Raw genomic sequence first — 23,506 nt, forward strand, 5'->3', positions numbered from 1 at the left:
CTGCCCTCCATCCCTGTCTAATAGCAGTCACAAGAGAGTTCACATTCTCATACAAAGCCAGGCTCCTACACTTTAGGAAAGAAGAAATTTGTGCTCCTTTCTCTCATTCAGATCAGAGAGCAGCAAGTCTCAAGCTGCTTTCATACTGTGGTGCATGTGCTTCAGATGGTGGTTGAAACACTGGAAGTAGAAATGTTGCAAGTAAAAGCACTTAATTTTAAGGTTTTATAAAATATACTTCTATGCAATAATATTAAATGCCAACCTTCACAAGAGACCAAGTTTCTGCTGGATTATTATTGGAAAATTTTAGAATAATGAAACCATAGCAATAACCCTTTCCTGGTTTTGTTGTGTATTCTGAACCTGATAGATCCCATATTTTCTGTGCATTTTCAGGAGTCATAAAATTTTCCATGAAAGAGACCACATCACATATAGAACTCATACATCTCTGGCAGGGCAATCCAAACAAGAAGGTCAGGAAGCAGAAAACCAGGTGCCCTACATAAAAGTGCCCTCAGAGGAATATGTGATCCAGGGGGAAAAAGAGAAGACAGTATCATGTTTAACTTCCCCTGTATATTATATGATACATGGTCTTCATATAGTATTAAGGATCTATAGAGGCCAAGTGAAATAAATAATCGGAAAGGGGCAGGGTATGTGTTGAGAAACTTTGGAGCACTAGGTAAATATGTGGCAAAATAGTCCAGAAATAAGAACTGTAATTGTTACTAAAACAATGATGCACTACAAACTGAGAGTCTTTAGCAGTCCCTCTTATTAGGGAATAGACAGTCATTGGTTGAAAAAGAGCTTTATATCATGAGGGTATTAGGAGGAGGCCTCAGTCACAGCAAAAATAAGTTTGATAAAATTCACAGGTGGAACAATACAAAGAGATTACTTTACAACCGAATGATTTGAATAATTTTAATAAATTACTGTTCTAGAAAGAGCATTGTTGTGAATATGGCTATGGAAACAAAGGTTTAGAGAGTGATAGTACTTTTGGGAGAGGCCTGGTTATAATGTAGGTTTAGAATCATGCCTGCTGAATTTTGCTCATTTATTGCTAATGTACTTCTGACTTGTGGAAAAGAATGAAAACTTCTCAATAAACAAATCAAATAATTAAAACACCACAGTAAAACCACACAGCAGACCAAGTGTGTGGATGACTAGGTCCCTAATGTGTTGCTGACCCTCTCACAGAATTATGTTGCTTCCCAATATTTCAGTTTATTTATTTAATATATAGATACATACAAAATCTTAGTCTAGAGCAGCGGTGGTGAAGCCATCGCCCCAGCAGGGCCGTGGTTTCAGTGGTGGGGGTGGAGGGGGAGAGGAGGGTTCGCGGGGATCTCTCAGAAGTGGAGTAGAGGCTTCATGATGAGAGATCCCCGCCTCGGCTCCTGCTTGCACGCAAGTAGGAGCAGATCGGGCAGCTCAGCTGAGGAGTGCCTGGCTGCCTTTAGGTGATGCAGGGGCTCTCAGATGCAGCTTCCGGGCTGCCTCCACCTTCCCCCAGCAACTATTCAGTCTGGCTGCCTTGATGGTGTTGCAATAAAAACAAAAACCAGCCATTTAAAATGCCACAGATAAAAAATAAAAACCATTTAAAAGAGGAGCCCTCTCTGCCAAGCAGCAGCCAGAGTCCTTCTGAAGCCTGTCAGGCCCTGCCCCAAGCCAGGTGGCGAGAGGCAGAGCAGGGCCCTCAGGCTTCCAGCAGGCAGTCCTCCATAATCATAATCATCAGTCCAATTCATCAGTGGAAGTTGTCTCCCGATGAATACGAGGTCCAAAATCCCCATGCCAGTCCCATCAGGCATTTCTGGCTAGCCTGGTTTGAGGTTAATGTCTGCCTCATTTGCTACCCTCTTTGCTGACATCAGTCCAGCCTCTTCTTGGGGTATTTTTTCTTCTGTTACCTCACAATATCTTCAGGCCCCTGAATGAAATGGATTAGTTCTCTCTGTGGCTGGAAACTTGTCCAGGTTCTCCTGCCCATCAAAACAGAACTCAGTGTCACTAGTGTAGCTGTTGTTCTGCTTGCTTTCAATCAGGCATTTGATTCATTTCCTTTAAGAATATCTATACCAAATTCAGGTCAATTGGCCACACAATGCAACTTCTGCTACAGGCAAAGAACATTCCTTTTGAGGCACAGTTGCAGCTTAGACATAGAGCCTGCCTACCTATGCATCCTTCCATCACTGACCTGTGGTTTCAGTTCCACCATATCATTACAACAGATGGCAGTAGACGGTGTACCATTCCCTGGCTGTGATTCAACGCTGTCATTTCTTCTGGGGCAGCACAGCTCTTTTTAAGGCTCTGATAAGGGCATCCTTTAACTCTTTGTTCCTCATGCTATAGATCAAGGGGTTCAGCACAGGAGTGACAAAGGTGTAGACCACAGACACCACTCGACCTTCCTCTGGTGAGTAGCTGGAGCTTGGGCGAAGGTATATCAAACTGCCACAGCCAAACTGCAGAAGGACGACCATTAAGTGGGAGGAACAGGTGGAGAAAGCCCTTTGCCTGCCTGCGGCAGAGCTGATCCTCAAGACGGCAGCCACAATGAAGGCATAGGAGATACAGATTAGGAGGGAAGGGATGGTGATGATGATAACACTGGTAATAAAAAGGGCAGTTTGGTGGAAATGGGTATCGCCACATGCCAGTTTCATGACAACAGGGAAATCACAGAAAAAATTGTTGATTTCCTTATTGGCACAGAAAGGCAAAGTCAATATCAAGACAGAAAGCTGAATGCCAAAGAAGCAACTCATGACCAAGGTCCCAACAACAATTTTCACACACACTCTCCAGTTCATGATGACAGTGTAGCTGAGCGGGTGACAGATTGCCACATAGCGGTCATAAGCCATGATTGCTAGCAGGACACAGTCAGAGCTTCCCAGGAAGGTAAAGAAGAACATTTGGGTCCCACAGCCAGCCAAGGTGATGGAGACCTTTCTTGCAGAAGCTACGTGGGCCAGAGTGAGGGGTGCAATGGTACAAGAATAAGCAATTTCCAGACATGCCAGGTTAGCCAAGAAATAGTACATTGGGGTGTGAAGAGAATGTGTGGTGTAGATGATGAGAACAATGGTAGCATTCCCAAACAGGCTGAGCAAGTAGAGAGTCAGAAAAGTCCAGAAAATCAGCTGCCTCGTGCCTGGGTGCGTTGTGAATGGCTGGAAGTGGAACTGTATAATTCCAGTTTGGTTTTCAGTCTCCATATAAACCTGCACATCAGCTTGCTATGGGTTAAGAGGAGAGAGGACAACATTACTGAGAAGCCTGCATTGGGCAACCAGGAAATTAGGTAACACAAATAAATTGAACTGCAACAAACAGGGAAGCTGTTGCAAAGTTGGGTGATAGTGAATGTGCAATTGATCAACATATCCTTTAAAACTGAAGTTCAGACTTCTGTAGGCAGCTATTAACAAGAATGAGATCAGATTCTTAGAGTAGGTTGTTCACTGAGGTTTCTACATCCATTAAAACTGAGCGACTATTACACTGCCTCTAAATGGCTAGGTTGACATTGAAATGTTTTACCATTTTTATGTGCTGTAAGCCACCCAGAGTGGCTGGGGAAACCCAGCCAGATGGGCAGGATATATATAATAAAATTATTATTATTATTAACATTACTTTTCTATACTATTTTCCATCTCTGGCTCCATCTTCTACAGACACCAGACAATGTTAATGCACTGGAGCTGTAGTCCTACACTATGGGCGCTATCACTTTTTTGCAAGTAGGTTTCAGCCATGTATCAACAAATTCAGGTTGTGCAATAAAAGTCGGTTTGGAGCTCTTACTCAACAAATCCTCCCTCCCCTGCTGAACCTTTTGTGATAAAGGATTGACAAGAAAGTAGTAGGAAGTATGCATAGCACACATTTGCCAAGGAATAACCAATGAAGTAGCTTTAGGGAATCCATTGGCAGCAATCCAATGTTGCAGTTTGCAATTCGTGCAGCAGCTCTTAATAGACTCAAAAGGAGATTTCTTTCTAATGAATTACATAGGAAAGAGATACAACAAACAATATATTATTCTATTATGTGGTGACATTTTAAAAGTGTTCCAAAATTTGGGACTGGTTTGGGGGCTGAAAAGAGATGTGTTTTGTATCTAGAAGGGCATGGAAGTCAATCTGGGAGGGAAACAATCTAGGTTATTCTGATTATATATGTTGTGATCTTTTCTGTGAGACCCCTGGGTATAGGGCAGTATATACATTCAATAAATAACAACAACAACAACAATTGGTTCAGTTCACAATTTAACACAAACCTACTTAATCCACCCTTCCCAAAATGATACACAAACTGAAACACATCTATCATTTGAAATTTGCATTTCTCCCAATTTTGTGATGCAGTTCTCCAACCCCAAAAAGTGTACAATAATGTGTACATTCGTAGAAACATACACAAAATTGCTTATATTCGTGGAAATGACACACAGAAAGAACCCTGAAGCTTATTTTTTACCCTCTCTCCCTAACTCTCACTGTATGGTGTTTGTGTGCATTTGGCATAGCAGTACATATTTTATTTGTTTTGTTTGTACTTTCTTGGAGGGATAGTCATTTATTAGTGCATTTAAAAAAATATCTACCCACTTTCCTACCCTGGTACAGTCAAGAAAAATTGCTAAATGAAATATTTTTCCCCCTTCACCTCTCTTCTTCTGTTGGCTTAACATATGAGCAGCAACCTGGATATGAATATTTCTTTCCTATTGTTGCTGTTAAATTCAAAATTATTCCTTCCTTCCCTTTTTTCCTTTGTAAAACACTCTCATTGGGGTCAACACATGCAGCCGTTTTAGAAGATCTGTGCTTCCACGTGTGTGCCTTTCTTACCTGTATTGACATCAGCAGCTGCTATCTGTTCTTCACACTTCCCAGCATTTGAGACTTTTTAACCTATCTTCTATAGCCCCCTGGGAGTGAACTGCTGGTGCAGCCTCTCACCACAGCTCCTATCAGCAAGAGGTTTAGTGAACATTCAGCCTGATTTACTTGCCCCAAAATTGGGAGGTTAGACGTTATTGACTGTTTATTGAGAATTCATTCTGATTAGTTTGCAGAGAGGTTATATGACCTTGCATGAGGTGTCATCCCATACTTTTCTTTGCATTTTCCTGACACTTTTCCTATTGCCACACACAAACAAGGTTGGGGAGGAGGAGATGAACCAGCTTTATTGCACAGACTTTGACTGAGCTGCCTAAATTTTCCAATATATGACTGAATCCCACTGAAAATAGCAACAGTCTGAAAGCACTGTGGATGATGCAGAATATTTTTCTAAGCTCATGGTTGCATTGAGAGCAGTGCTTGGAATGAACTAGTTGAGCTCTATGAAGTTTCCTGAACTAGTTCAAAAATCTCTGAACTACAGCTGAAAGTAGATGCCATAATTGGCAGGTGAACAGCAAGAGGCCCAGACTCCTAGCTTTCATTTAAAAAGTCCATCAGACATCTACAAAGAAAGTTAGAAAGCAAACTGTGGAAGCAATGTCCAAAGTCTTATTAGGTGGATACAGAGGTGCTGCTGTTGCTAAGGATGCTTAGTCACTTAACCTTGTTTGCTAAGCAACCAGAATAAAGGATTGCATGGCATTTCCTGTTTCTTCTCTGCTGAAGAGAGTCACCCTCTTCCAACAGGAGCAGCTTGCAGCAGAAAGCACAAATAAAGAAAGGAACAAAGCAAATGATGTTCTGTTGGCACAATTTAAGCAGAGTAAGCCATTTCTAGTATGGAAATACAATTATGTGGCAAGGTTCATCTGTTGACATTCTCTCTATTAGGCGTCTTGTGTGTTGTCCCTGATTACCCTGTAGGTCAGCCCAGGAGTGTCTAACTTACTGAATGCTGAAGGTTTTTGTTCTTTTGCAGAAGATGAACACTTTATGGACTAAAAAGTTTGTTTGAATCAATGTGGGCAGAACTAGTTTGTCTTATGAAAGGATGGACTTGAAATGAAATGAATTTTCCCAACTCCTCAAAGCGGCAGCTTCTCTTCAGTGGCTACCAATATTTTGAGATGGGCCAGGTTTTGGGTTGGGGGCTCGGAGGGAGAATACCTGAACATGGTAATACCCTGTCACACCATGCAGTGACAGCTCTGTGTTGCAAAGAAGAAAAAATGTAAGAAGATGAGAGAAGATGACAAATGCAAAGGAAAATAATAAATGTAAGGAGGAGGAGCATCTGAAAAGAAGCAAATAAAATGAAAGCAGGGTTGAGGATGGAAGGTGAGTGTAAATGAAAGGAATAAATTTTAAAATAAATGCAAGGGTTTTTTGGGAGCATATCCTTCTGTATCATCTTACTATTTGGGAGCCTGGGGCTTAATGCTGACCTTAATGCTGCCTCTAATACTACTGTGTATATCAAAGCGGAAGTTCGAAGTAGGTTGGGAGGTAATTTTGAAAGCTGCTTCAATTCTTGACCTGCTTTTATCTGAACCTGACCACTTTTTGTGCTTCTGACTGCACCTGCAACAGTTTCCCCAGCACCAAATGCTGCCCACAGCCTGAATAGGGCTGGAAATGGCCCTCCAACATTTGAAACAGAGATCCTTCCCAACTGCAGAAGCCAGAGAGGGATGCTGAGTATGTGCTCTGCCTCTGCCCCTAAGCTATGGCCTACCTGAATCGCATATATAGTGATCATTAAGCGTAAAGAGGATCAGACAGCAGCAAGTCTCAAGCTGCTTTCATACTGTGGTGCATGTGCTTCAGATGGTGGTTGAAACACTGGAAGGAGAAAAGGTGCAAATAAAAGCATTTACTTTTAAGGTGTTATAAAAATATTGTTCTATGCAATAATAGTAATTGCCAACCTTCACAAAAGACCAGGTTTCTTCTGGATCATTATTGGAAAATGGGTTGCTGGCCCCGTGCATAGGACACCAACCTTTGTTTGGGGGAGTGCTTTTTGAGGGGGGTGACTGATATTTATCCATCAGAATGTTTAGTATAGACTGTCCCTCTTCCTCGATTATAAGACAGTAATTAGTTCTTTCAAATTCTAATATATTACATCTCTAGGGAAAGTGATGCTAACAAATGCTGCAACAGCTACTGTTTTCTTTAAGGATGAGAAATAATCTTGAATTTAAATTGCCCCTCTCTTAGGACCTTGAGATTCTTTCTCTTATTTTGGGAAGTTCTGTAGAACTTTCTTAAATATAAATAAGTAACATCCTTTTGGGATTTATGGATAAAATGGTGATAAAAGTTGTTAAGGAGGCAAACGTTCTCTCTCCGCACCCCCCGCCCTCTGTTCAGACAAATAATTTCAAGTCAGAATGCCTTAGAGGCTTGTTAAAACAAAGAGATCTCTTATGAGACATGCACAAATTAACATAATTCTCTGACGGCCATGAAATATGCTTTAGGACATTACAAGTTCATGCATCAGAGAAAGATACTTGGTCCCCCAAAGATAAAGTTGTCCCTTAAGAGGAGGCAATTGTTGATCTGGGCTAAGAGTCTTGCACATTTATGCTTCAATTCTCAAGGCATGTTCACCCTCAGAGAACTGGCTGTAAGTTTGTAAAGTTTCAATTCTCCAAGGACAATTCTGGTGTAAGTAAATATTTACACTGCCACTTTCAGACTCAACTCCATATCTAAGTGTAGTTCAATGGAGAAAATGGTTGGCTTGTATATGGAACACCTAGGTTGAAAGCTCAGATTGAGTAGTATTGGAAAGTCATCGTTAACTTCAATTCCTCATAAGGAAAATACATATAAATACATATATAGCACATATCAAGTCATGCCATTAGTCCATCTAGCTCATAAGTGACCAACTTGTAGCCTGTGGGACATGTAACTCTTGCCCTTACGGCCAGCTGATTGCTCCCCCACTGCTGCTATTGTCCTTGAAATTAACTCCACTTCCAAAACTGCCACCAAATTTGCTCAGGCTATGCAGAAATTCCACCACCCAAAATCTTAATTTTCAATTGGTTTTATCTTTCTCCATTGCAGCACTGAACTCATCAATGATTGCTTTCCCTTGCTGGCTCTTGCTGCTGCTTTTCTTTTTCCACCCATAGACACGCCAGGTGGACAATCTACTCATCAGCGAAACTCTACCTTGCACACTCCAAGGTCACCTCTTGCCACTACTGCTCTCAGTACTGATCTGCACTGAATTGAGAATAACAAGATTTTTCTCATAAAAGTTCTTATTTCTGGCCTACATATGAACCTAGTGCTCCAAAGTTTCTCAGCACATATCCTGCCCCTTTCTTGTTATTTATTTCTCTCAGCCTCTATGGGTCCCTAATACTATTTGATGACCACTTTGCAGTGTCATACATCTTATAAAAAGATTCTTTTCGTTCATTAATATGGAACAATACCTTTCCTTTTTGCATATTTTAACTGTATTAAAATCCGGAAACTTCTTCAAAGATGGTGACAATGAGGGCAAAAATTGATTTAAAAGGATGGATTCCTCTTGGCCAATCCAGAATGAAGATGATACACGGGAAGAGGAGATGTAGAAGTTATTACTGGATAATTAAGAGCTGTTTCGTCTTCAGGAAAGAGCCCCAACAGCAACCAATAACTAAACTATGAAAAAATACAACAAATACAACTGCTGGATTCACAGGTGGCCTATATGTGCAGCAAATCCAAACCCTCAGTAAACTTTCAACCAGTGCTTGGAAAGTTCATTTCAGTTCAAGTTCGTCCTTTTATAAGACAAACTAGTTCTGCCCACATTCATTCAAACAAACTTTTTAGTTCATAAAGTGTTCATCTTCTGCAAAAGAACAAAAACCTTCAGTATTCAGAATGTTAGAAGCTCCTGGGCTGAACTACAGGGTAATCAGGGACCACACACAAGATGCCTAATAGAGAGAATGTCAACAGATGAACTTTTCTACATAATTGTATTTCCATACTAGAAATGGCTTACTCTGCTTAAATTGTGCCAACAAAACATCATTTGCTTTGTTCCTTTGCTTTATTTGTGCTTTCTGCTGCAAGCTGCTCCTGTTGGAAGAGAGTGACTCTCTTCAGCCGAGAATATACAGGAAATGCCATGCAATCCTTTATTCTGGTTGCTTAGCAAAAGTGGTTAAGTGACCAAGCATCCTTAGCAACAGCAGCACCTCTGTATCCACCTAATAAGACTTTGGACATTGCTTCCACAGTTTGCTTTCTAACTTTGTTTGTAGATGTCTGATGGACTTTTTAAATGAAAGCTAGGAGTCTGAGCCTATTCCTGGAGAAGAGAAGGGAATAGACAGAAAGATGAACTAGAAATCATTTGGAGCTGAACCCCCAAATGAACTTAATCCACCTTAGTTCACCTGCCAATTATGGGATCTACCTTCAGCTGTAGTTCAGAGATTTTTGAACTAGTTCAGGAAACTTCATAGAGCTCAACTAGTTCATTCCAAGCACTGCTCTCAATGCAACCATGAGCTTAGAAAAATGTTCTGCATCATCCACAGCTTTCAGACTGCTGCTATATTCAGTGGGATTCAGTCATATATTGGCAAATTTAGGCAGCTCAGTCAAAGTCTGTGCAATAAAGCTGGTTCACCTCCCCCTCCCCAAACCCCCTTTTTGTGGCAATAGGGAAAGTGTCAGGACAATGCAAAGGAAAGTATGGGATGACACCTCATGCAAGGTCATATAACCTCTCTGCAAACCAATCAGAATGAATTCTCAATAAACAGTCAATAACGTCTAACCTCCCAATTTGGGGGCAAGTAAATCAGGCTGAATGTTCACTAAACCTCTTGCTGATAGGAGCTGTGGTGAGAGGCTGCATCAGCAGTTCACTCCCAGGGGGCTGTAGAAGATAGGTTAAAAAGTCTCAAATGCTAGGAGGTGTGAAGAACAGATAGCAGCTACTGATGTCAATACAGGTAAGAAAGACACACACGTGGAAGCACAGATCTTCTAAAATGGCTGCATGTGTTGACCCCAATGAGAGTGTTTTACAAAGGAAAAAAGGGAAGGAAGGAATAATTTTGAATTTAACAGCAACAGTAGGAAAGAAATATTCATATCCAGGTTGCTTCTCGTATGTTAAGCCAACTGAAGAAGAAAAGAGAAAAAGATACTTCATTTAGCAAGTTTTCCTGACTGTACCAGGGTAGGAAAGTAGGTAGATATTTTTTTTAATGTACTAATAAATGCCTATCCCTCCAAGAAAGTACAAACAAAACAAATAAAATATGTACTGATATGTCAAATGCACACAAACACCATACAATGAGAGTTAGGGAGAGGGGGTAAAAAATAAGCTTCAGGGTTCTTTAGGGGGTGGGGAATGGAGACAGACTATCACATGCCAGAAATCAAAAACCAAAACCTCACCCTATATCCAGAATGCAGGAATTGCATAAAGAACACCCTAACCACTGAGATAAACCATGATATGCTGTACTTTTCCATGTATAACACGTCCCTGTGTATAAGACGCCCCCTATTTTTGGGGACTCCAAATTAGGAAAATGGGGGGAGATTGCCCAGAGTTGTTGAGCTTTTTTCTTTTGCTGAGCTTTATTATTTTATTATTTATATCCTGCCCATCTGTCTGGGTATCCCCAATCACTCTAGGCGGCTTACAGCACATAAAAAATTATAAAACATTTCAATGTCAACCTAGCCATTTAGAGGCAGTGTAATAGTCGCTCAGTTTTAATGGATGTAGAAACCTCAGTGAACAACCTACGCTAAGAATCTGATCTCATTCTTGTTAATAGCTGCCTACAGAAATCTGAACTTCAGTTTTAAAGGATATGTTGATCAATTGCACATTCACTATCAGCCAAGTTTGCAACATCTTCCCTGTTTATTGCAGTTCAATTTATTTGTGTTACCTAATTTCCTGGTTGCCCAATGCTGGCTTCTCAGTAATGTTGTCCTCTCTTCTCTTAACCCATAGCAAGCTGATGTGCAGGTTTATATGGAGACTGAAAACCAAACTGGAATTATACAGTTCCACTTCCAGCCATTCACAACGCACCCAGGCACGAGGCAGCTGATTTTCTGGACTTTTCTGACTCTCTACTTGCTCAGCCTGTTTGGGAATGCTACCATTGTTCTCATCATCTACACCACACATTCTCTTCACGCCCCAATGTACTATTTCTTGGCTAACCTGGCATGTCTGGAAATTGCTTATTCTTGTACCATTGCACCCCTCACTCTGGCCCACGTAGCTTCTGCAAGAAAGGTCTCCATCACCTTGGCTGGCTGTGGGACCCAAATGTTCTTCTTTACCTTCCTGGGAAGCTCTGACTGTGTCCTGCTAGCAATCATGGCTTATGACCGCTATGTGGCAATCTGTCACCCGCTCAGCTACACTGTCATCATGAACTGGAGAGTGTGTGTGAAAATTGTTGTTGGGACCTTGGTCATGAGTTGCTTCTTTGGCATTCAGCTTTCTGTCTTGATATTGACTTTGCCTTTCTGTGCCAATAAGGAAATCAACAATTTTTTCTGTGATTTCCCTGTTGTCATGAAACTGGCATGTGGCGATACCCATTTCCACCAAACTGCCCTTTTTATTACCAGTGTTATCATCATCACCATCCCTTCCCTCCTAATCTGTATCTCCTATGCCTTCATTGTGGCTGCCGTCTTGAGGATCAGCTCTGCCGCAGGCAGGCAAAGGGCTTTCTCCACCTGTTCCTCCCACTTAATGGTCGTCCTTCTGCAGTTTGGCTGTGGCAGTTTGATATACCTTCGCCCAAGCTCCAGCTACTCACCAGAGGAAGGTCGAGTGGTGTCTGTGGTCTACACCTTTGTCACTCCTGTGCTGAACCCCTTGATCTATAGCATGAGGAACAAAGAGTTAAAGGATGCCCTTATCAGAGCATTAAAAAGAGCTGTGCTGCCCCAGAAGAAATGACAGCGTTGAATCACAGCCAGGGAATGGTACACCGTCTACTGCCATCTGTTGTAATGATATGGTGGAACTGAAACCACAGGTCAGCGATGGAAGGATGCATAGGTAGGCAGGCTCTATGTCTAAGCTGCAACTGTGCCTCAAAAGGAATGTTCTTTGCCTGTAGCAGAAGTTGCATTGTGTGGCCAATTGACCTGAATTTGGTATAGATATTCTTAAAGGAAATGAATCAAATGCCTGATTGAAAGCAAGCAGAACAACAGCTACACTAGTGACACTGAGTTCTGTTTTGATGGGCAGGAGAACCTGGACAAGTTTCCAGCCACAGAGAGAACTAATACATTTCATTCAGGAGCCTGAAGATATTGTGAGGTAACAGAAGAAAAAATACCCCACGAAGAGGCTGGACTGATGTCAGCAAAGAGGGTAGCAAATGAGGCAGACATTAACCTCAAACCAGACTAGCCAGAAATGCCTGATGGGACTGGCATGGGGATTTTGGACCTCGTATTCATCGGGAGACAACTTCCACTGATGAATTGGACTGATGATTATGATTATGGAGGACTGCCTGCTGGAAGCCTGAGGGCCCTGCTCTGCCTCTCGCCACCTGGCTTGGGGCAGGGCCTGACAGGCTTCACAAGGACTCTGGCTGCTGCTCGGCAGAGAGGGCTCCTCTTTTAAATGGTTTTTATTTTTTATCTGTGGCATTTTAAATGGCTGGTTTTTGTTTTTATTGCAACACCATCAAGGCAGCCAGACTGAATAGTTGCTGGGGGAAGGTGGAGGCAGCCCGGAAGCTGCATCTGAGAGCCCCTGCATCACCTAAAGGCAGCCAGGCACTCCTCAGCTGAGCTGCCCGATCTGCTCCTACTTGTGTGCAAGCAGGAGTGGAGGCGGGGATCTCTCATCATGAAGCCTCTACTCCACATCTGAGAGATCCCCACGAACCCTCCTCTCTTCCTCCACCCCCACCCCCACCACTGAAGCCATGGCCCTGCTGGGGCGATGGCTTCACCACCGCTGCTCTAGACTAAGATTTTGTATGTATCTATATATTAAATAAATAAACTGAAATATTGGAAAGCAGCATAATTCTGTGAGAGGGTCAGCAAAACATTAGGGACCTAGTCATCCACACACTTGGTCTGCTGTGTGGTTTTACTGTGGTGTTTTAATTATTTGATTTGTTTATTGAGATGATTTCATTCTTTTCAACAAGCACAAATGAGCAAAATTCAGCAGGCATGATTCTAAACCTACATTATAATTGAGGATCAGCTCTGCCGCAGGCAGGCAAAGGGCTTTCTCCACCTGTTCCTCCCACTTAATGGTCGTCCTTCTGCAGTTTGGCTGTGGCAGTTTGATATACCTTCGCCCAAGCTCCAGCTACTCACCAGAAGAAGGTCGGGCAGTGTCTGTGGTCTACACCTTTGTCCATTCATCTGGAGACAAGTTCCACTGATGAATTGGACTCATGATTCTGTTTTTTGTTAATAAATGCACAAACAGGCATGCACCCAAAGAGAGTCTATGATGTTGTTGTTGTTCTGACCTCTGAGCAGAATGGTACAAGGAATGACACTTTCTGTGTGACATTCCAGATTATAAAAATAAGAAGACCACAAAAATTATTGATTACTGTTCTAGTATACAACACACAAGGTTATAGTAACACAAAATTCCCTGGTATTTTGGGGGAAAGTAGGGTGACACGGAGTACTTCACACTGCACACAATTTTTCCTACACAAGATGTGATATGAACACCAATTTTAATGCAATTAGACGTATTCATGGATAAGGCAGCAGTGGTGGTGATGACATGTGAATGAACCAGAAACATCATTGTTGGTCCATTTAGATGTACCTCCACTGCCCTCCTGTTGAAGTGATTTTCCCCGTACCTGCCCACCCAATATGACACTAGCAGGCTTTAGCCTCATAGAACATGATCCCATAGAACAGAGGTGTCTAAGCTGTAGCCCTCCAATGGCCTTGGACTCCAACAACCAACAAGCCCATCAAGCATTGCCAACAGTCAGTGTCGAAGGATGGGAGGGGTCATCCAGCAACGACCAGATGTCCACAGGCTTCCCAGCCCTACCGTAGGACTAGCACTGATATACTAACATTCCTTGGGTGAGTGAGGCTGGGGATCATACCTAGTAAGGCGTAAACAAGGTCCTATATATGCAGATTAAAACAAAACATGAAAGCAAACTCTCATGTGTAGATCAAACTGTGGCTGAAAGTGCTGTGTGTTTCTAATGGGCAGACAACATTCTGCTTGAGATCTGCTGCAGAGGCCCTGCTGGTAGTTCCAGTTTTGAGCAAAACATCAGGGTCGATTACCTATTGGCCTTTATAGAGCCATACCTACTAATTAGGGACGCGGGTGGCGCTGTGGGTAAAACCTCAGCGCCTAGGGCTTGCTGATCGCATGGTCGGCGGTTCGAATCCCCACGGCGGGGTGAGCTCCCGTCTTTCGGTCCCAGCTCCTGCCCACCTAGCAGTTTGAAAGCACCCCTAAGTGCAAGTAGATAAATAGGTACCGCTTTATAGCGGGAAGGTAAACAGCGTTTCCGTGTGCTGCGCTGGTGCCGGCTCGCCAGAGCAGCTTCGTCACGCTGGCCACGTGACCCGAAAGTGTCTCCGGACAGCGCTGGCCCCCGGCCTCTTAAGTGAGATGGGCACACAACCCTAGAGTCGGACACGACTGGCCCGTACGGGCAGGGGTACCTTTACCTTTACCTTTTTACCTACTAATTACCGACGTGATGTGATATTTTCATGGTTTTTTATGTATATGCTTGCCGTAACCTGGTCTAGGTCCTGCAATGAATGATGGGGTGTACACTTTTAAAATAAATAAATCATGTTCATGTCAGAGAATGTTCCATGTGTATAACATCAGTGCCCCTGGATATGCACTAGAACCATTGGACAAGGAAAATGAAGAGGGGGTTTTGGGGGGAGGGAAGGGGAACCAATGGACAAAATGTCTTTATAACTGGCCTATAAATCTAATTTACTTTTTCAAAGGCAAAAATGTAGACCTGCAAAAATGTGTAGCTTGTGTGTGTGTGTTCTGCGTCAGTTCTTCACTCACATCTTCACTCCCTCCCTCCCCATCAATTCAAATTCACACCACCATTCCCAATGTTGCTAGTGAAGTCATCCCATTGCTGTCTTGCTTATGACTGTATTTATTTATACAAGAATCAATTCCCACGAGGCATCCTGACGCATATTAAAAAAATATTTAAAACACACATATAAAAACTGTTAAAACTGTTGCATATATTAAAAAAACTACCATACTTTTCCATGTATAACATGCCCCCATGTATAAGACTTGAGTTTTTGGGGACTCAAATTTAAGAAAATGGGGGGGGGGGGAGATGACCCAGAGTTGTTGAGCTTTTGTGGGGGGGGGCATTGCCCAGGCTGGTTGAGCTTTTTTCGGGGGGAAATCAGAAAATCACTAACCCAAATCACATGTCGATTGGTGCAACCAATCACACGTCCCCCCCAATGCACTATCCGTGTATAAGATGTGCCCCCCCCTTTGACATTATTTTATAGTAAAAGACACTCATCTTATACACAGAAAAGCACGGTACTTCTAAAGCCATTATATATCAAAATCACTACAGGTACCAATTGGTACCTGCATGCACTAAGAATATGAGACACCATTTATATTCTTACTAACTTGCGATTCTGGTGTGAGGTGAAATTATTATTATTTAAATTTACATCTCACACTTCCTCTCTAAGGAGCCCAGGGTGGCAAACGCATAAATCCCAAAATAATTAAAACATCTAAAAACAATTCCAGCATAGATGCAGACTAAGGCCTGAGCACACACAGCACTGTATAGTTCGCTAGGCTAGATCCCCAACACAGGCTATCAAAATCCATGCTCTCATGGCCCTAACACTCTCCCCCTCCTTGTCACTGATCTTCTGGTTTACACCTGCCTTGGGACAGGAGAGAAAATGGCTAGAGCACAAGTGGTGAAAAACCTGAGCTACACTGGGGCAAACGTGGCAGAAAGGCTCCTTCGTTGGTGGAGATGGCCACGATGAAGTATTTTTGCATGCTGAGAGAGCAATTGGTATTGAATGTCCTCCCCTCTAATGGAGCAGTGAGTTGACCCCTTGTCTCCCTCCCTCTCTGCTGCCCTTTGTCCTCAGAGAGCAGGGACCTCTACTCTTGTTGGCTGCTTGTATGTGATTTACTTTTATGGGGACTTTGATGCATCACTGAGGGATTGGGATTACCTTGCTCCTCTAAGGATCTTGCAAGGTTTATAAAGCCCTCAGAGCTAGAGTTCTCTTGTGGAAAGGGCAGCGGCATCCAATATCAGCTTGGACAACAGGTTAGTAAGATTATCCCAGCCAGTCAGCCAGTAAAAACTGTTCTACCCTTCTCACAATAAAAACAGTTGGGCATACAGTTGAAGTAAATCAGGGCCAGAATGGTACTGCTTGCAATTGTCAGAAGAGTTTAGACAATGTGTCGGCTGCAGACATTGAATTAGTTGTGAGCAAAAATAATGACCACAACGTTGAGCATTGTTCCAGGCAAATGCTTTCCTAGGAGTGGTGTGAGGTTCTGAATGGGAAATATTCTGGAACATTTCCTTCTACAGAAATATTGCAGTTCCCCTTTGTGTATCAAGAGGTTAAGCCTAAATGGAAGTTGCTTTTGCCATCTCTTTGTATCACTTTCATTGCCTCCTAATGAAGCCAACACTGGAATAATAAATAATGCTCAGTTATTTACATTTGACATTCCTATTTGCAGGTGATGTGGAAAGTCTTTCTAGACTATGGCTGTGCCATAGCATACAATTTCACAGGCACTAGAACAGGAATAGACAACACAATGTTGTGAGATTCCAGCTCCCATCTGTCCCAGCCAGCATGGCCAGTGATGAAGGGCAACAGCATCTGAAGGGCACCACGTTGGCTACGCCAGCGCTAAAAAGACAACTGCTGTCTTTTAAGGTGACATCCAAATCTTATTTTGCAAAGAGGGAGGCTTCCACCTTCCAGTGGAAATGTAGTTTTCTTGGCCATTAAAATGAAAAATGCCTGGATACTCGCCACCTGTACTCCAAAATAGTGAGTAGAAGAGGATGGTGTGGCAAATTCTACATTGTCATACTAACAATAGCTTAAACAATAGCAGCAAACACAAAAGTAGTAAGACAGTAGAATTAAAAATAGAAACAATCAAAAACATCAAAACACATAAAGAACATCTAAAAACATAAGAAAAATATATCACACTAGTGGGCATAATTCAGCAAAAGTTAGTCAATCCTTTTCCTGATGCTCAGGCATGAGAGACGGTGCTTACATTTCCAAAATGACACCATATCCACACAAGAAGATGGAGGTATCAGTAACCTTGCGGGGACAGCAAGACTTTTATTTTAAAAATAAGATTTTATTAAAGCTGTTTCATAATACAATAAGATAAAAGAAATTAATCCAAACAAAAACAAAAACAAAAACAGAGAAAGAAAGGGAAGGGGGAACCACAAGATTTTGCAGAGGGGAACTAAGGGGAGAAACTTCCCCAACAGTTCAGTGAATACTGGTAAACACAGAATGCTGATTGTTGTGAGTAGCAAACAGAAAACCAGGGTGGGACTGGAACACATTATCCTAGAAGACAGCATTGCTGGCTGGCTGGAAACCTGAGCAGGACCACTCTACACTGCAACATTTTGTCATGGGTCTCACTTGTCACAACCGCTTCCATTCATTAAAAACAAAATAGGATTTGAGTACTTTTGGATGGAGTGTCTATTTAATTTTAATGGAGTAAAACCACAGGAACTCTGACATGCAATTGTTTTGCAATCCCTAGCTCAGTAAAGCAAGAGCAATGTACAGTGCCAGTGTAACAGCTATTTATTGTTTATCTAATTTTGTACTGGAAGCAAATACAAAATACACAAGTGACACAGCTTGCAATCTAAGCATCTGATTCTAAACACATTTCTCTGGAAATTCCATTGATTTCAGTGGAACTTCCTTCTACAGAAAGTCCGCAAATAAAATTAACAAGGCAACAGCATAGGGAGAGATGGGTTTCGTAAAAGATTTAGTGAAGATAGTTTGGGGAACCGTTAACTGATAGCAGAAGGAGCAGGAAAAGTGAAGCTACAGTGGTCTATGAAAGGATGTGCTTGCAGCATGTGAAATGCTTTACAGTCCTGAAGTTTAAACTTACTCATTATTTGCAGAAGCATGAACTGAAATGCCTGTCCTGTACAATTTCATGCAAGCCAGAAAAGAGGATATTGACAAGCTGGAATGTGTGCAGAGGAGGGCAACCAAGATGATCAGAGATCTGGAAACCAAGTCTTATGAGGAATGGTTGAGGGAATTGGGAATGCTTAGCCTGGAAAAGAAGAGACTGAGAGGAGATATAATAGCTATCTTCAAATATCTAAAGGGCTGTCACGTGGAAGATGGAGCAAGCTTGTTTTCTCCTGCTCTGGAGACTAGGACCCAAACCAATGGTTTCAAGTTACAAGAAAAGAGATTCTGGTGAAACATCAGGAAGAACTTTCTGATGGTAAGAGCTGTTCAACAGTAGAATGGATTCTGTCAGAAGGTGGTCTTTAAGCAGAGATTGGATGGCCATTTGTCCTGGATGCTTTAGCTGAGATCCCTGCATTGCAGGAAGTGGGACTAGATGACTCTTAACATCCCTTCCAATTCTACGACTCCATGATTCTAAGACAGCTGTTGTCTTGCGAGACGGAGATCTTTATTTGCAAAAAGGGGGAGTCTGCCCTCCAGTGGCTGCTTAGTTTATTGTACATGTTTAGAAATGGATGTGGCCTGTTGACATCTTGGTGGTGATACCACTTTCTCCGTCATCGGTCTCTCTTTTTATCTCGTGCCAGGTCATATGTACCAATTCCTATGGAGAGTGAAAACCACACTAGCCCGATGCATTTCTACTTCCACCCCTTCTCAACAGTCCCAGAGATGCAGCTGTTGCTTTTCTGGACTTTTCTGGTCTTGTACCTACTCAGCCTTTTGGGAAACTCTGTGGTTGTGTTCATTGTTCGTACAGAGCGCTCCCTCCACACTCCCATGTATTTCTTCTTGGCTAACCTGGCAGCCCTGGAGATTGCTTACTCCTGCGTCATTGCCCCACTCACCCTAGCCAACCTCCTCTCTGCGCAAAAGGTCTCCATCTCTTTGGCAGGATGTGGCACACAGATGTTCTTCTTTATCTTCTTGGGAGGTGGCGACTGCGTCCTGCTATCTGTTATGGCATATGATCGCTATGTGGCAATCTGCCACCCACTGCGCTACACTTCCATAATGAGCTGGAGGGTGTGTGTGAGTCTTGTAGCTGGGACGCTAGGCATGAGCGGCGTGTTTGGCGTTCAGCTCTCCATCCTGATAATGCGCCTTCCGTTCTGTGGCAATAAGGAGATTGACCATTTCTTCTGCGACTTCCCTGCTGTCCTGAAGCTCGCATGCAGCGACACCCATACCCATCAGACTGCCCTCTTTATTATCAGTGCCGTAATACTGACTGCCCCTTTCCTCCTAGTTTGTGTCTCCTATGCCTTCATTGTGGCAGCCATCTTGCGCATCCGCTCTGCCGCAGGCAGGCAAAGGGCTTTCTCCACCTGCTCCTCCCATTTAATGGTTGTTCTTCTGCAGTATGGCTGTGGCAGTTTGATATACCTGCGTCCCAGCTCCAGCTACTCGCCGGAGGAAGGTCGAGTGGTGTCTGTGGTCTACACCTTTGTCACTCCTGTGCTGAACCCCTTGATCTATAGCATGAGGAACAAAGAGTTAAAGAACGCACTCAGTAGAACACTAAGGAAGGAAGTGCTGTCCCAGTGAGAGCCTGGGATATTCTAATGTGTTTCACACTGTGATAGGAATTCACAATACAAGCAGCCAAACACACATCCGGTTTTTATGTGGCTGAGGACTTATTCGCATATGCACATGAATCCCTAAATGTTTTGTTTATTGAACATTCGTCCTAGTTTGTTTTCAGGGACATTAGACAACCTTGGCTGTTAAATGAGCATTTGTGCTGATTTGTTTGTGGGGAAGTTAGATGAAGTTGCATCCAAGCAAGTGTTCTCCCCACATTTCACTTCCCTTATCACAAAAAAGGCGGATCTTTTGGGGAAGCAGGTTTGTTGTGCACAACCTTGCAATCCATTACAATTGCAGGACCTGAGTTTGCCAGTATGTGATGGAATCCTACCCTAAACTAGCAAGAGCCTGGATAGTTCTGTCTACAGAGGCTGACCTTTGATTTCTGGACTCTGTTCTTCATATTGCCATCATCAACATGGTAAATATGAAAAGATTTTCTATTTCTAGCAGAAAGTGGACTGCTTCTCCTCTTTGTTTGCCATCACATAATGGAACTGAAACACTAAATTGGAGAAGAAACTGAGCAACTGCTTGAAAACCAGTTATCTAAGAGTGAAACAGATATTGTTGCCTAATGTGGTCAGAAGGCCCATTGCATATACTTCCTTTAACTGGCATAAAGAATGTTAGTGTCTGCTGAAAGGAGTGGTCTTAATCTTATTGATTTACAAGAGAATTAGGGTTAATTCCTACCGTTATGCAGTGATATAAACTGAGATTTCTATTTTTTTAAGTTCAAAATTCTTTCAAAACTTGACATGATCTACTTTTGACACATACATCCCCCATGGGTAAGATGGATAAAATCTGAGCCCAGAAGAAGACAATGGACGTGGTCTCTGCCTCCCATTCTGTTCCCCACTCTAGACCTCAGCTTCAACTCTCTCTCAGCCCTGGACACAGCAGTGGGCCTTTCTTTCTTTCCTGCCCTAAAGGCACCCTCATGGAAAAGTGGCATTAGGTAGCTGATATTGAAAGTGACATTAAATGGAAGGAAATTGTTGTCCGATTTACTGTGTTGTTCATATGCTACTGTATGCCCCCCCCCTTTCTTTTCTTTTTGCTGCTCTACATCAGGCAGTAAAATGTATTGGGCTGGCTTTGGAGTCAGATGGCAACTCTGCCGCTTCCTCTAGCACACCATACATTTAAAGCAGCACCTCCCCCCCCCCACAAAAGAATAATGGGAACTTCAATTTATCCCTCACCCCCCAGCACCCATAACAAACTACAGCTCCCAGGATTCTCTGGGTGAGTGGGTGTGCTTTAAATGTATGTTGTGTACATTGCCTAAGTAAAATGGTTAAAGTAACACCTACCTAAGTGTAGTGTGTATGCAGCCTTACAAAATGCATCAATACCAGAAGGAAGCTGTGAAGCCACCTGAAAGATCCTATATGGAGTCACCAGCCTTTTTGTGTCTATGGACACACTTGGAATTTTGAGAGGGTGCTGTGGGCAACATCCTCTTGTGGTTGTTTCTCTCCTCTCCTCCCCACCCCCCGTCAGTTTTCCTTTCTCTCCCCACCCCACCACACAAAGAGAAAGAGAGAGAGCGCATATGCACACACACTTTGCTTTTCCAAAGCTGAGGAAAAGTCAGCTCCGATCGAATTGCAATGGGTTATCTTGGATTTCTATGATTTTATACAGAGCCCTGCCCCCAAAACCACCATCAAACGAAAGCTCACCGTAAAAATCAGGTTTGGTGCTTGCCAGCAATGAAAAGCTTTTATGTGAGGCACAGGTCATCCAAGATGTTTCACAAAATCACCAACAAGAACACATATGTATGCGGGGGTGAGCTATGACTTGATGGCAGTTTTGAGGGAGTCCCTTGTAAAAACTATGATCCACCCCTTAGATCTATGTTTTTGTGCCATGGGGCTCGCTCTCTCCCCCTCTCTTTCTCCCTCTCTCTTGCCACCTCATGACATAAGGCGAAGTGAGGGCAGAAGGGCAGTGCTCAGCAGCTTCATGGGCCCCATGGAAAGTCCTCAATGGCATCTTTGGGTCCACTGGCATCACATTAGCAACCAGAACTTCCTAGGTTCTAATGGATCCTGTTCTTCTTGCTTCATGCCCATAATTGGTACATCAAACAGCAAATTTTATCGCATTTAAGTCTGTTAAAACATTCATTTTGCGTTGATTATGCACACTCACCCAAAACTTTCTTGTTGCCGGCTAATGTCAGGTTTGCTGTTTCTCCAATTCTTAAATATTGGGATGACTGCAGATTTTTTAAACTGTACGTGTGGCATTCAATGAGGCATTGTCCAAATTAGAATACCGGTATATTGTAGATCTCAGTAGCTGCAGAGAACTGGCTCAGTTGGTACCTGGAAATGGGTGGGGAACACCTTTCAGCATAAGAATAAGCACACATGAGGTGGGGTGGAGGTTAGAATTATCCACTTTCCCCCTGGCAAGTCTATTGACCATTTTAACACCTTTAGGATAAATCCAGCAGGTGGAGCTTTTCATGATATGCAGATACAACAATGAGGGGGAACTTCACCTGCTGAATATGTCTTCATATGAATTTTCAAAAGGTGGTGTTTGATAGTGGCTATAAACATGAGCTGGGGAGACTATTGTTAAAATCTCACCTTAATAGCAAACATTAGGTAGCCCCGGAAGCCTCCAGCCCACATGTTCATTATGAGAGCTCTGGCATGGCTGACAAGATTGTCATAAAGATTACTGAGATTTTGGGCAGAAAACATTCTGAAATCTCTAAAAAAATGCAGTATACATGTTTCCTATTAATACTCTTACAAAACGCTACGGGGAAGATGGCAATATCGCTGCTAAAATGATCAGCAGTGAAATAGTTAGCCTCACAGACAGCTAAAATGGCATCTTTACTCAAAAGTTATACAAAGTATTTGTCAGCCAGCGATGGAATGTTGAGCTTCTGGATTCCACGATTCTTTCTTGGCTCTGTGAAAGGAGTGCCATTCTAACACAATGGCTCTCTTCTTTATACAAACTTTATAGACTTCCAAGGATTCTATAGGGCTTCTTTCCTTAAAAGCTAGGTCGGTACTCCCTCATCCTGGTTGAAAATATAAGAGATTGTGAAATACAAACCAGGAAATGTTTCTTCAGAGAATTCAGAACACAATGTCCTTCAAATAAAATTCTCTTCAAACGTAGAAAACTTTTCAACAATGTAGGCCATTATTTTAATGGTGAGATTGATAGCTTTAATCAATCAGTCCTTGAAGTGGGCACATCTTTGAATAAAAGCCCATCTGGTGATCCCACACATCGACCTCCAAAATCATAGTTTCCTTACTACTGGTGACTTTTACTCAAGGAAGGGCTAATTGTGTAAGAGAGTGAGGTAGCCCATAAAAGTTAACTATTTGTTGTCTGGCACAGGGATTGCCAGCTGAAAGTGTGTGAATCTGCCTCCCAAAGTGCATTTGCCTGTCTTCTTGACCAAATTTTAATCAAAGTGTGGTTAAAAAGAATGGCCTCATAAGAATGATTTGATCCCTGATTACACCACTGTCCATTCCTACTGTAAGGAATAGGAATATCAGTGTGGGAAGTTCCGAGGAGGCTCTCAGCCTCAAATGGGAAGTTACCAGACAGGATGTTATGCAGAAATTCTG

General features: G+C 42.6%; 3 protein-coding genes across 3 annotated transcripts; 2 read left to right on the forward strand and 1 right to left on the reverse strand.

The window, feature by feature from the left end:
- Positions 1-2,306: 2,306 nt before the first annotated feature.
- Positions 2,307-3,371, reverse strand: LOC310769952 (olfactory receptor 10V1-like; the record flags this gene model as incomplete). The annotated part of the gene is made up of 1 exon (XM_083629796.1): positions 2,307-3,371. Exon 1 carries the CDS (start codon positions 3,252-3,254, stop codon positions 2,307-2,309), a length of 948 nt encoding a protein of 315 aa, XP_083485922.1. The 5' UTR covers positions 3,255-3,371.
- Positions 3,372-10,989: 7,618 nt separating this feature from the next.
- Positions 10,990-11,937, forward strand: LOC310769801 (olfactory receptor 10V1-like; the record flags this gene model as incomplete). The annotated part of the gene is made up of 1 exon (XM_083629580.1): positions 10,990-11,937. The coding sequence occupies one exon, from the start codon at positions 10,990-10,992 to the stop codon at positions 11,935-11,937; it is 948 nt and encodes a 315-aa protein (XP_083485706.1).
- A 6,905-nt stretch (positions 11,938-18,842) lies between these two features.
- Positions 18,843-19,832, forward strand: LOC310770386 (olfactory receptor 10V1-like; the record flags this gene model as incomplete). The annotated part of the gene is made up of 1 exon (XM_083630973.1): positions 18,843-19,832. Exon 1 carries the CDS (start codon positions 18,891-18,893, stop codon positions 19,830-19,832), a length of 942 nt encoding a protein of 313 aa, XP_083487099.1. The 5' UTR covers positions 18,843-18,890.
- Positions 19,833-23,506: the final 3,674 nt, after the last annotated feature.

Source organism: Podarcis filfolensis, assembly GCF_964270895.1.
Source record: "Podarcis filfolensis genome assembly, chromosome: 1".
NCBI lineage: Eukaryota > Metazoa > Chordata > Lepidosauria > Squamata > Lacertidae > Podarcis > Podarcis filfolensis.